This window comes from Schistocerca gregaria, chromosome 3 (assembly GCF_023897955.1).
Source record: "Schistocerca gregaria isolate iqSchGreg1 chromosome 3, iqSchGreg1.2, whole genome shotgun sequence".
In the NCBI taxonomy this organism is placed as follows: Eukaryota; Metazoa; Arthropoda; class Insecta; order Orthoptera; family Acrididae; genus Schistocerca; species Schistocerca gregaria.
This window is the reverse complement of record NC_064922.1, coordinates 715,541,128-715,554,475: the sequence shown is the minus strand read 5'-3', so window position 1 is coordinate 715,554,475 and position 13,348 is coordinate 715,541,128. Positions and strand designations below refer to the sequence as shown.

At 39.7% G+C, this 13,348-nt stretch overlaps 1 protein-coding gene across 5 annotated transcripts in view; it reads right to left on the bottom strand.

Annotated features, from left to right (window-relative positions):
• The window catches only part of LOC126355184 (venom carboxylesterase-6-like), a 345,553-nt gene that overhangs the window by 75,433 nt on the left and 256,772 nt on the right, over window positions 1–13,348 (bottom strand). For 2 of the 5 annotated variants that reach the window (XM_050005401.1, XM_050005400.1), the window contains exon 5: window positions 11,375–11,568. The exons of the other annotated variants lie outside the window; for them this stretch is intronic. In XM_050005401.1, the coding sequence (XP_049861358.1) occupies window positions 11,375–11,568 (194 nt within the window). The remainder of the gene's footprint in view (window positions 1–11,374; window positions 11,569–13,348) is intronic. 5 annotated transcript variants of the gene reach the window in all.

Sequence of the window (13,348 nt, the reverse complement as noted above, 5' to 3'; positions counted from 1 at the left end):
CACATCAGTGGTGAAATCAGTTAGTCAGAAAAACAATATTCTTTGACTCGCATAATCTATTGATGTTATATTTGCTGTGTAAACTATAACATTCACTGTACATGCCAAACATGTTCTACATTCATTCTTTTCGGGTTTTATTTAGGCTGAGTCATACATTCTACATTCTGCAGAGCCAATAACTCAGTACATACTGGTATCTTGTTCAGATTAAGGTTTCTTCTACATTATTAGGAAGAAATGTTATAATTATAATTAAGTTTTTCAGCATAGTAGTAAATATAATTTATGTGTTGCATAGTTTGAAAATAAAATTCATGTGCTCCCATTCACATCTGTCTTAGTATATTTCTACATCTACACACATACTCCGCAATCCACCACACGGTGCGTGGCGGAGGGTACCTCGTACCACCACTAGCATCTCCTCTCCCTGTTCCACTCCCAAACAGAACGAGGGAAAAATGACTGCCTATATGCCTCTGTACGAGCCCTAATCTCTCTTATCTTATGCTTGTGGTCTTTCCGCGAAATATAAGTTGGAGGCAGTAAAATTGTATTGCAGTCAGCCTCAAATGCTGGTTCTCTGAATTTCCTCAGTATCAATTCACGAAATAACGCCTCCTTTCCTCCAGAGACTCCCACCCGAGTTCCTGAAGCATTTCCGTAACACTCGCGTGATAATCAAACCTACCAGTAACAAATCTAGCAGCCCGCCTCTGAATTGCTTCTATGTCCTCCCTCAATCCGACCTGATAGGGATCCCAAACGCTCGAGCGGTACTCAAGAATAGGTCGTATTAGTGTTTTATAAGTGATCTCCTTTGCAGATGAACCACATCTTCCCAAAATTCTACCAATAAACCGAAGACGACTATCCGCCTTCCCCACAACTGTCATTACATGTTTGTCCCACTTCATATCGCTCTGCAATGTTACGCTCAAATATTTAATCCACGTGTCAAGCGCTACACTACAAATTGAGTATTCACACATTACGGTGTTTTTTTCCTATTCATCCGAATTAATTTACATTTATCTATATTTAGAGTTAGCTGCCATTCTTTACAGCAATCACAAATCCTGTCCAAGTCATCTTGTATTATCCTACAGTCACCACAGCATTATCAGCAAACAGCCGCACATTGCTATCCACCCTCTGCAAAAGATCATTTATGTAGATAGAAAACAACAGTGGACCTACCATACTTCCCTGGGCACTCACCTCCGATGAACACTCACCATCGAGAACAACGTACTGGGTTCTTCGAGCCACTCACGTATTTGGGAACCAATCCCATATGCTCGTAACTTAGTTAGGAGTCAGCAGTGGGGCACCGAGTCAAACGCTTTCCGGAAGTCAAATAATATGGCATCCGTCTGATATCCTTCATCCATGATTCGCAAGATATCATGTGAAAAAAGGGCGAGTTGCGTTTCGCAGGAGCGATGGTTTCTAAAGCCGTGCTGATGCATGGACAATAACTTCTCTGTCTCATGGAAATTCATTATAATCGAACTGAGAATATGTTCGAGAATCCTGCAACAAACCGATGTTAAGGATATTGGTCTTTAATTTTGAGGATCCGTCTTACCCTTCTTATATACAGGCGTCACCTGCGCTTTTTTCCAGTCGCTCGGGACTTTACGTTGGACAAGAGATTAGCGATAAATGCAAGCTAAGTAAGGAGCCAATGCAGTAGAGCACTCTCTGTAAAACCGAACTGGAATCCCATCAGGACCTGGCGATTTATTTATTTTCAACCCATTCAGCTGCTTTGCAAGCCCAAGGTGTCTATCACTATGTCCTCCATACGGGAATCTGCACGAGACTTAAACGGCGGTATGTTTGTACGATCCTCCTGCTTGAAAGATTTCTCAAATGCTGAATTTAAAATTTCAGCTTTCGTCTTGCTGTCTTCCGTTGCCAGGCCAGACTGATTAGTGAGTGACTGGATGGAAGCCTTCGACCTGCTTCCGATTTTACGTAAGACCAGAATTTCCTCGGGTTTTCAGCAAGATCTTTTGCTAAGGTACGACGGTGGTAGTGGTTGTATGCTTCGCGCATCGGTCTTTTTACAGCAGCACTAATCTCTACTAACTTTTGCCTGTCCTAATTCTCCCGATCTTTCTTGTACCGCGAGTGCAACTGGCAACTGCCTTTGCTTCCTGAACATTCTCCTAATTGCGCTGTTAAACCACGGTGGGTCTTTTCCGTCCGTAACCCACTTTTTCGACACATACTTCTCCAATGGGTGATTTACAGTGTGTTTAAAATTTGCCCATAGTTCTTCTACGTCCATCGTGCCGGAAGTAAATGAAGTCGATTCATTTACTGAGTGGGATGCTAACAACTGCTTATCTGCTTTTTCTAGTAAGAATACCAGGTTTTTTTATTTATTATTATTATTATTATTATTGTTGTTGTTACAAAATCAGTACCGAGCGAGGTGGCGCAGTGGTTAGCACACTGGACTCGCATTCGGGAGGACGACGGTTCAATCCCGTCTCCGGCCATCCAGATTTAGGTTTTCCGTGATTTCCCTAAATCGTTTCAGGCAAATGCCGGGATGGTTCCTTTGAAAGGGCACGGCCGATTTCCTTCCCTAACCCGAGCTTGCGCTCCGTCTCTAATGACCTCGTTGTCGACTGGACGTTAAACACTAACAACCACCACCAACCACCACCACAAAATCAGTGATACCATAGAATAATATGTGCTACCGCAAGTTACAAGCACGACTACAGCAAAAGTTTTACTCCAAAGAAGCCTAACAGCGATGCGATTGAATAATTTAAGTTTTAGCAGTGCAAACAGCTGTAATTCTTTAATTCAACATAATTTAAAATAACATTTTCAGTCACCAGGATCCCTATTCACCGAAGTATTTAGAATTTAAGGCACTGCTTGCTATATAGGTTTGATTTTTTTTTACCTTGAGCATTAATACCACTCCTGAACTTTGCTTTTATTTCCGTCATTGGTACCTTGATAGGTATAGAATGAACAGCAGGAATCAAAGACTACATCCCCGTCTTGCACCCTTTTTAATCACGTTGGCCCACGTCAAATCAGTCAGAAACTGGTTTGATGCGGTCCTCCACGAATTCCTCTCTTGTGCCAACCTCTTCATATCAGAGTAGCACTTGCAACCTACACCCTCAGTTATTTGCTGGATGTACTCCAATCTCTGTTTTCATCTGCTGTTTTTACCCCCTACAGCTCTCTCTAGTACAATGTATGTTATTTCCGGATGTATTCGTGCATGTCCTATCATCCTGCCTCTTCTTCTTGTCTGTGTTTTCCATAGATTCCTTTCTTCGCCGATTCTCTAGAGAACCTCCTCTTTCCTTACCCCATCAGTCCATCTACTTTTCAAAGTTCTTGTTGTAGTACTACGTCTCATATACTTCGATTCTCTTCTTTTCTGGTTATCCAACAGCCCATGTTCCGCTACCAATCGTACATTCTCAGCAATGTCTTCCTCCAGTTAAGGCCTATGTTTGATACTAATAAATTTCACTTGGCCAGGATCCCCTTTTTGCCAGTGATAGTGTGCTTTTTATGTCCACCTGAGTTATTTGGCTGCCTAGGTGAGAGAAGTCCTTCTTCTGCTTCGTGATGACTAATTCTGATATTAAGTTTCTCGCTGTTTTCATGTCTGCTACTTCTCATTACTTTCGCCTTTCTTCGATTTACTCTCTGTCCATAATCTATACGCATTAGACTGTTCATTCCATTTAGCACATCCAGTAATTCTCCTTCACTTTCCTTGAGGATAGCAATATCTTCAGCGTATGTTATTATTGATATCCTTTCACCTCGACCTTATTTCCACTCTTGAACTTTTCTTATATTTCCAGAATTGCTTCTTCGATACATAGAGTGAACAGTAGGAAATGAAAAACTACCACCCTGTCTTATACCTTTTTTAGTCCGAGCACTTAGTTCTTGGTTTTTCCAGTCTTACAGTTCCAACTTGGCTCTTGTACATATTGTACATTATCCATCTGTCACTATACCTTACCACTATTTTTCTCAGAATTTCGAACTTCTTCTATCTTTCGACACTGTCGAATTCTTATTCCAGGTCGCCAAATCCTATAAATGTATGCTTTTGTTTTTCCTCAGTCTTGCTTCCACTATCAACCGCTACGTCATAATTACCTCTCTGTTTTTTTTATCTTCCCTAAAGCCAAACTGATCGTCATTTTAACACATCATCAGTTTTTTTTTTTTACAATTATTATGTGTATGATTCTTGTCAGTAACTAGGAAACTTGAGCGATTGAGCTGATTGTTTTATAATTCTCGCACTTGTAGGCTCTTGCAATTTTCCGATTTGTGTGGATGATGTTCTTCTCTTTGATATCAATCAGATATTAATTGACTTTACTGCTGGTAATATTAAATGTGTGGGTTCTGATTATATTCCGACAATGTACAGTCGATGCCATTCATTAGCAAAATGTGGAGATTAAGAATACAACCAACTTTCGTTTTAGTTTTAGCGTTCAAGGACTGACATGATTTAGCTTTGTTTTGCTCAAGTATAGGGTCATATGGTGACATCCATTAAATGTAAGCAGTTCATATGCCTGTTAATTTTACCATTATGTATTGTTGATTATTCTGTTTACTGGGGTCCTCCTTTATTTGTTAATTCCATACTAAAACCTGTTGCTGGCACGAATTTTCTTATGAAATTTAATTTTTTGAGGTGTGCGGATGCGTGAGTATTCTATATCTTTGCGATATTTGGTATTACGTTTATGGATCTCCTTCACTACACAGTGTACACTACTTTAATGCGACTACCATTGGTTTAGCGAAGTCCAGCATGCAAGAGTAGTCGCTGCCCACTAATAATACTTTTAAGGTTTCATTGTAAAATGATTACTGTGATAGGATACCATGCGCAACATTGCTAAAAGTAAATATATTGAAAAGTATTTGAAACAAGTAACAATTTCTGTGGTAAACCGTACTGTTAGCGATTCACTAATACTAACTGTTGTCAGTCGAACCTGTCATTGCCTGCTTCCTCAAACTTTCAGTAAATGAAATAAATACATCGTTAACTTCTTGGAGGGAGGCAAGGTCGTTGTAAAATGGCACACATAATGGTTCAGATACGTATCAAGGCTGGTGACAAGGGCGTGGCATCCTGCAACAAATTTCAGATCCCCAGGCTGAACGCCAGCATAAATGTGTGGTGAGTGGTTAAAATGAGAATGATGACATAACCGATGGAGAGGACATTGTTAATGAGGAAGAGTTGTCATCGATCTCAATAAGAAATTGATACAGAATGGCAGAAATCAAACTGCAGATGCAACAGAAAATGAAAGCTCAGGTTTGGATGTTTTCATCGAATCAGGTTCAGAAATGGTTCAAATGGCTCTGAGCACTATGGGACTTAACATCTGAGGTCATCAGTCCCCTAGTACTTAGAACTTCTTACACCTAACTAACCTAAGGACATCACACACATCCATGCCAGAGGCAGGATTCGAACCTGCGACTGTAGCGGTCGCGCGGTTCGAGACTGAAGCGCCTAGAACCGTTCGGCCACACCGGCCGGCATCATCGAATCAGGAGATGCAGAAGTAGACAATCACGTTGAGAGTGAAGGAAAAGAGGATGTGTTAATGCAGTTTTTACCAAAAAAGCAGGGGTATTTAAAAGTTAAATAATACTAATAATCAATATTTTAAAAAAAGTAGACCATAATAAGCGACAGTTAAAGTCATATAATCAAAGGTTGAGTCCAAGTTTGAACAAGAGGTTGGATAAAAAGATGGTAATTATACGTAACGACTTGCAGCGGTTGCTCACTGATTTGAAAAATGGGATTAGAAAACCGAAGAATATCGAACATTCTCCTCATACTCAGGACAGTAAATAATATGCTGAAGAGATAGAAGATGAAGTGATTGCTGTTCAGTCTCAATTAAAAATACAGCCACAAGAAAGAACGTCAGTCTATAGAATCGAGTGCAATATTTCATGCTCCCGTTCTTAACATTCAAAGACCATGTAATGAAAACAGCAGATGTCTGATACACGACAACGCTCTTTCGAGTTTGGAATTAACATTAATGAGCTGGAAAAATTTATATATGCAAAACATAATTGTAACTCTGACACTGATCAGTGTTCGGTACGTGAGGATACTGATTTATTAATGCAATGAATCTATAATGGTAACTGCTATTCTGACAATTTTGTGAACAGCAAATTATGTTCCTCAGTACACAACGGAGAAGTTAGGCGTGGAATGTGTTATGACTTCTACAAAATTCAAAACAACCTTCTCAAGTGAATATTCGGCAAAGGATCAGCAGAACAGAGCACGTAATTTGCCAAGCCGCAACGAGCGTGCCAAAAATCGCAATTGTAACTTTACATCTATTTCTGAGAAGAAATTCAAGTGGAACAATAGAAGAAATACATGGAGATTATACTCTCACTTTGTGAAGAAGAAGAAGAAGAAGAAGAAGAGAGAAAGCAAAGGGAAAGAAATTTCATGTTTACTTTCAAGTCATAACAATTACTAATGACTTTGATTTCTGTACAGATTTATTTACGTTTTCGTAAATGAGTGAGTATTTAATGTCGTTGCAATGCTTTAATTTTTTACGTGTGACTGTTATTTTTATGATACAGCAGTGTCAGTTTTTTTAAGTGATGCTGCATCCTGTTTTTTCTCCACATTTTCGCGATGCTAGTGTACAAAGCTATGTGACCGTTATCTCATGAATGAAGGCAACAGCTTCGTGGGAGCAATACCACGTCATTACGTGCAAGATTAATATTTGACATACTTTCAGTCGAGCGGTGATCCAGTCTTCGCTGCGCAAACCTGGAGGCGCACTCTACTATCCTGTGTGGATTAGCTGTGCACTTGTCGCCTCACAGTAGGCAACACGAAACTGTTCATCAACAAGGTCATACGGAGTGCAGCGAAGATGTGTGACATATTTACAGTTTTTTTCGTGTACCTTACATAGCACAGTACCTGCGAGTGCAGTGAGTGCTTAAGATAAAGTAGTGCAATGCAAGATGTGTACCTGTGGATATGTCAAATTCTAACGTATTTATGTAGTCATGTAATTAGGTCTGTAAACCGTATGTCACAAAATAACTTCTCCCCATATATTTTCTTTTTTCATGTCTGAATACATTAATTATTATCATTTTCACATGAAATTTTGGATGGGTTGGGATTGGATTGTTTGGGGGAAGAGACCAAACAGCGAGGTCACCGGTCTCATCGGATTAGGGAAGGGCGGGGAAGAAAGCCGGCAGCGCCCTTTCAAAGGAACCATCCCGACATTTGGCTGGAGCGATTTAAGGAAATCACGGAAAACTTAAATCAGCATGGCGAGATTGAACCGTCGTCCTCCCGAAAGCTAGTCTAGAGAAGCTAACCACTGCCCCACATCGCTCTGTAATTTGGTATTTTTACACATACTGTCCATTCATTTTGTTAATAATGTGCTTCTTTTTATTGTGTTACACATACTATCCATTCATTTTGTTAATAATGTGCTTCTTTTTATTGTGTTACTATGCAAGAGGTCGATGTTTCCTGCAGTAATAACACAAAGCAGAAAATTCATCTCTGTGGTATCCATTTAATTAATCATGATAAAGCTTACTTAATGATAGATGGGCAAAAAAGAATCGGGTGTGATGATTTACCCTCTTCTGTAAAAAAAAAAAAAAAAAAATATTTGTAATTAGAGAATTCTTGATTATTTAAGATACAGATTTCGTTACTTTGCTAATTAACTTTCTTTAAAAACAGTGTACACGTTTCTTAATTGCGCAAAAAGAGCTACAGATTGTGAACTAAAATTCGCCTCTTATTTAATAGTTCGAATCACATTAATTACTACTCTTGTTTATCATGCGCACTTACTCTAAACAGTACGTTTAGATTTGGTTTATCGGCATTGTCTTCAACTACATATGAGAAATTTTTCATTAATGTCATGTACACTTATGCTTCGAAGCTATATTTCCATATGGTGACATCCATTAAATGTAAATAATTCGAAAGCTTATCAGTTTACCACTTTGAATGAAAATTATTAGCAATGGTGGCCGAAGACTTCCGTGATAAGAAGTAACTCCCATCCTGGCAATGCCCTTGCCAAAGAGGGCAGAGGAGTTGACAGAGATTCCAGTGCACTCTCTATCCTTTGGAGCGGGAAAATGCCCCTAAAAGGCAGAAAATCGCCAATGATCAATGATCAATGATCAATGGGATGCAGAAGGCAATGGAAACCACTGCATTAAGGACAAATAATGTGTATCCAGAAGACATGAGGTGTGCCGCAGGAAAAGTACAATGATGATCTCTCCAGTGCCAAAGGATTCCAGAACAGTTCCCAATTTGGACCTCAGGTAGGAGACTGCCCAAGGGGAGGTGACCACGTCAGAAAGACTTAATAACAAATAAAAGAGTAACATTCTATCATGTCAGGGCATGGAATGCCATAAGTTTGAATGTGGTAGTGAAGTTAAAAAAAATCTTAAAAAGGAAATGCTAAGAATCAGTCTACATACAGTGGGAGCCACTAAAATAAAAGGGAATGAAGACAAGTGCTTCTGATCAGAAGTTGCAGGGTAATATGAACAGCAGCAGAAAGTGACATAACAGGAGTAGGATTTCTTAAGAACAAAATGTTAGGGCAGTGATATATATGTATCCCTGACTTGTATATGACTTAATGTGACTTAATGTATATGACTTAATGTGAACAAGTCATGGTAGGGCTGTTCTCACTAGAATCGACAGGTAACCAACACTGTCAACGTTAGTTCCGGTACAAAAGCCAAAGTTCCAAGCAGAAGAGGAAGAGGTAGAGAAAATATATGGTGATATTGGACACATAATACAGTATGGGAAAAGGAGATGACAAATCTAATTGTCATGGGGGATTGGGGCACAGTTGTAGGGCAATGAATAGAACAAAGGATTGTGGGAGAAAATGTGCTTGGTATTAGGAATGAGACATGAGAAAGAGTAACTGAGTTCTACAAAAAATTTCAGCTAGTCACAGTGAATACGCTGTTCAAAAATCAGAACAGGGAGAGATACGCTTGAAATGGAGTGGGGAATATGGAAACTTTCAGACAGGTTACGTCATGGTCAGGCAGAGATTCTGAAGTCATATATGAGGCTATAGATACTATGATAATGAGTATTTAGTAGACACCCGTGTTGAACAGGAATGGACATCTCTAAATTTGGAAATCACGGAAGTTGGTAAGAAAAACGTAAGTCCAAGGAAGGTAACTTCGAAGAAGCCATGGGTAACAGAAGAAGTACTTCAGCTGATCGAGAAAACAAGGAAGTACAAAAACATTCAGGGAAATTCAGGAATACAGAAATACAAGTCACTTAGGATTGACAGTAATAGGAGTGCAGGGAAGCTAAGGTGAAATGAGTAAATGAAAAATGTGATAAAAATCTAACGAGAAATGATTGTCAGAAGGACTGAATCAGCATATCGAAAAGAGGAAATAAAACTTGGGGGAATATAAAAGCGGGGTAAGACCTCTGTGACGGGGAAGTATTGTATGACGCCGTGGTGGAAGAACAAAATTTAGTTGACAGGGCTGAGATAAGGAATCCAGTTTTAGAATCAGAAAGTGAACGAGCTTTGGAAGACTTAAGACAAAATAAGGCAGAAGGGATAGATAACATTTCATCGAAATTTCTAAAATCGTTGTGGGAAATGGCAACACAACGACTATTCACGTTGTTGTACAGAATGTATGAGACGGCGATAAACATTAGGCATTCGGAAAAATATCATCCACACATTTGTGAAGACTGCAAGAGTCGATATGCACGAGAAATATCACACAATTAGCTTAAAAGCTAATTCATCCAAGTTACTGAAAAGAGTAATGTACAGAAAAATAGAAAAGAAAATTGAGGATCTGGTGGATGAGGATCAGTTTGACTTTAGGGATGGTAAAAGCACCAGAGAGTCTGTTCTGATGTTGTGGTCGACAATAGAGCGAAGACAAAAGAAAAACAAGGCACTTTCTTAGTACTTATTGATCCGGAAAAAGCATTGAATAATATGGAATGGAGCAAGACGTTCGAAATTCTGAGAGAAAGTGATGGTAAGGTATAGGGAAAGAATGGTGATATACAATGTGAACAAAAACCAAAAACAAACAATGAGAGTTAAAGAAAAAGAACTAAGTGTTCGAATTAAAAAGGGTTTTAGACAGGGATTTAGTGTTTCACCCCTACTGTTCAACCTATACATCGAAAAAACAATGACAGAAATAAAAGAAAGGTTCAAGCATGGGATTAAAATTATTGGTGAAAGGACATCAATGATAACAATCTCTGATGACGTTACCATCCTCAGTGAAAGTGAAGAATAATTAATGAATCTATTGAATGGAATCAACAATCTAATGGGTATGGAATATAGAGTGATAATAAATCGAAGAAAGGTGAAAGAAATAAGGAATAGCAGGAATGGGAACATGAAAACTGAGGATCATGAAGTACAAGAAGGAATTCTGCTACCTAGGAATCAAAATGGCCCACAATGAACAGAGCACAGAGGCATAAAAACCAGAATAGCACAGGCAAACAGGGCGTTCCTGCGAAAGAGAAAGCTGCTACGTAGTACCAAAAACAGGCCTTAATTTGACAAATAAATTTCTGAGAACGTACGGCTGGATCACAGCTTTGTATGGGAGATATACAAGGGTTGTGGGAAGCTGGATCGGAAGACAAGCGAAGCATTTGAGAGACATGTACAGTGTAAGGCCGGATCGGAAGAGAACTGAAGCATTTGAGAGGCATGTACTGTGGGAACCCAGTACAGAAGAGAATCGAAGACTTCGAGATGTGGTGCTACAGAAGGATGTTGAAAATTAGGTGGTTTGATAAGCTAAGGAATGAGGAGGTTCTCACCGAGCTGGCGAGGAAAGGAACGTATGGGAAACAGTGTCAAGAAGAAGTGGCAGGATGATAGCGCATCTGTTAACACATCAGGGAATAATTTCCATGGTACTAGAGGGAGCTATAGAGGGTAAAAACTATAGAGGAAGACAGACACCGGAACACATCCAGCAAATAATTAAGGACACCGGGTGTAACTGATACTCTGATATGAAAAGGTTGGTGCGTGAGAGGAGTTTGTAGCAAGATGCAATAACCAGTCAGAAGACTGATGAAAAAAATGTAAAGAAAACTAAATGATTTTCCAGTTTACTTCAATATATAGTAATGTGAAGTCGAATGTCTTATATTGTGCAGAAAGTGTACGAGTGATAGTTACTATGAAAATAACCTTGCATCACTTAAACAAAACGCTAAGAAACCAACCGCGTATTCAGTATGAGCCCCAGCAAGCTTGTAGTCGTCTACGTTCCTGAGACAGTCAACCAGCGCTGCACTGGGCTCCGTTGGACAATCCATCAGGGCAGCCAACTTTCGCGCATTCTGCTCACCGCCGGTCTGAGAAACTGCCCACGGCGACAGCGCCACGCCGCTCTGGGATATCGCCCGGTGGAAAAGACCTGTAGATTAAACAAAACTGTCACTGAAGTTTGCATACACTCTTGTAACTACAAATTACTTTACTACAGAATTCTAATTTCTTACGAGCATAGGTAATCATCATCTGATTGTTTTTGTGTCTTTCCTTTTATGTAACGAACCAAATGTTTTCTTGTATATGCTCACTACTGATGACGACAGTTGTTGGTGCTTTTTTGCCTGAACGAGGTGTGAAATTTGATATATGTGACAGAAAAAAGAACATGTTAGCCGAGGATGGTTCACTATGAAGGGCAACAAAACCGGGAGGGAGAATATCGTCGTCGTACCGCCGTGACATAAGGGTGCTGCGGATGGCAGCCAAAGGAGGCGACCTGTGAAAATAAATGGTACCAAATACCGTTACTCCTGGTTGTCCGGCTGTATGGTGGGCAATAGTCAGGTTGGTATCCCACAAATGTCCACGGCGTCTCTGGGCACCTCTTGGGGTTCCGTTCAAAGCGAAACTCATCACTGGAGACAGTTCTACTCCAGTCAATGAGATTACAGGCCAAAGAGATGTCTGCCTTCGTAGTTGCCAAACCTTACCTTGGCCAACAAGGTAGCTGCGTTTCTCCCTATTCGCGAACGTTTGGAACTTTACGGGCAGAATCCTCCAAGCATCTAGGAACTCTGACGATGTGATGCACAAGTTGGACAGAATCTGGCTCAATATGCTTCAGGGGGACATCCAGCAACGCTGTTAATCAGTGCCAAGCCATATAACTGTTTATCATAAGGACCAGATGCCGACCAACGTGTTACTGACTTGCTCAAGTTGTGAAGCTCTTTCTCTTGAATAAATCATCCAATTTTTCTTAAATTGTAACCATTTGATTGTCTGTACATTCATTCCGTCTATCGATTTCTGTCCCATTCGGATAATTCCTTCACGGTGCGTTTTTTTTTTATTTCACTGTTTCTATTTTTTAGAGTATATTTGACGTTAAGCTTGTAAGCGAGAAAAATCTTAGAAAACGTTTGATTTTATGTTTGGATTTGGAGAAAGCCGCTAAGTACTTTCGATAGCAAATAAGGATGCGTATAATACGGATTGTTTATGCATCGTTTTAAGCAAAAGATAATTTTTCCTAGAACCCCTGCGTTTATAAAATCGTATCTCCCGAACTATGTTTCTCACAATGATACAACTTTACAGGTACGTTCAGTGGTATATGTGGACACTATCTGCTAAATGTGTTGCGAATACAGTCAGCGATAACGAAGTAATGTATTAAAACATCAAGTCCTATACTGAAGTTTTACATCATGAACTTCAGAAATAAAGTAAGCAATGAACTTTGCATTCATCATTTTGTGGCCACTGATAGTGACAAAACGTTTCGTAAGGATTTGAAATTATGTTTACAGTTTGTCGGAAGTCACTAATAAAGAACGTTTCTTTGGTCGAACGGGAATTTGCCTTTAAACATGCAACGGTATGTGATTGTGTTGTTCTTGGTTTTTACACGACAGCGCTTGCATTTTTGGAAGAATGCAGGGGTGGGTTGAACACGCCAGTCAGTTAGTTACCTCAGCAAGTAGTTCAGGTGTTTAGCGTACGTGTGTCTGTACTGCCACTCATGTATATACACTTTTGCAATGTTTTTAGAGGATATGATTACTCAGAAGCATGAACTGCTCGACTGAAGTTACTTGTTTAGGATAGTCGCTAAGGAAAACTACTTTATAGACGATCTGTCTATCAATAGTGTTCAAGACTGCGGTGCTGGTGACTTTGGCGGAAACACCACTACTCAA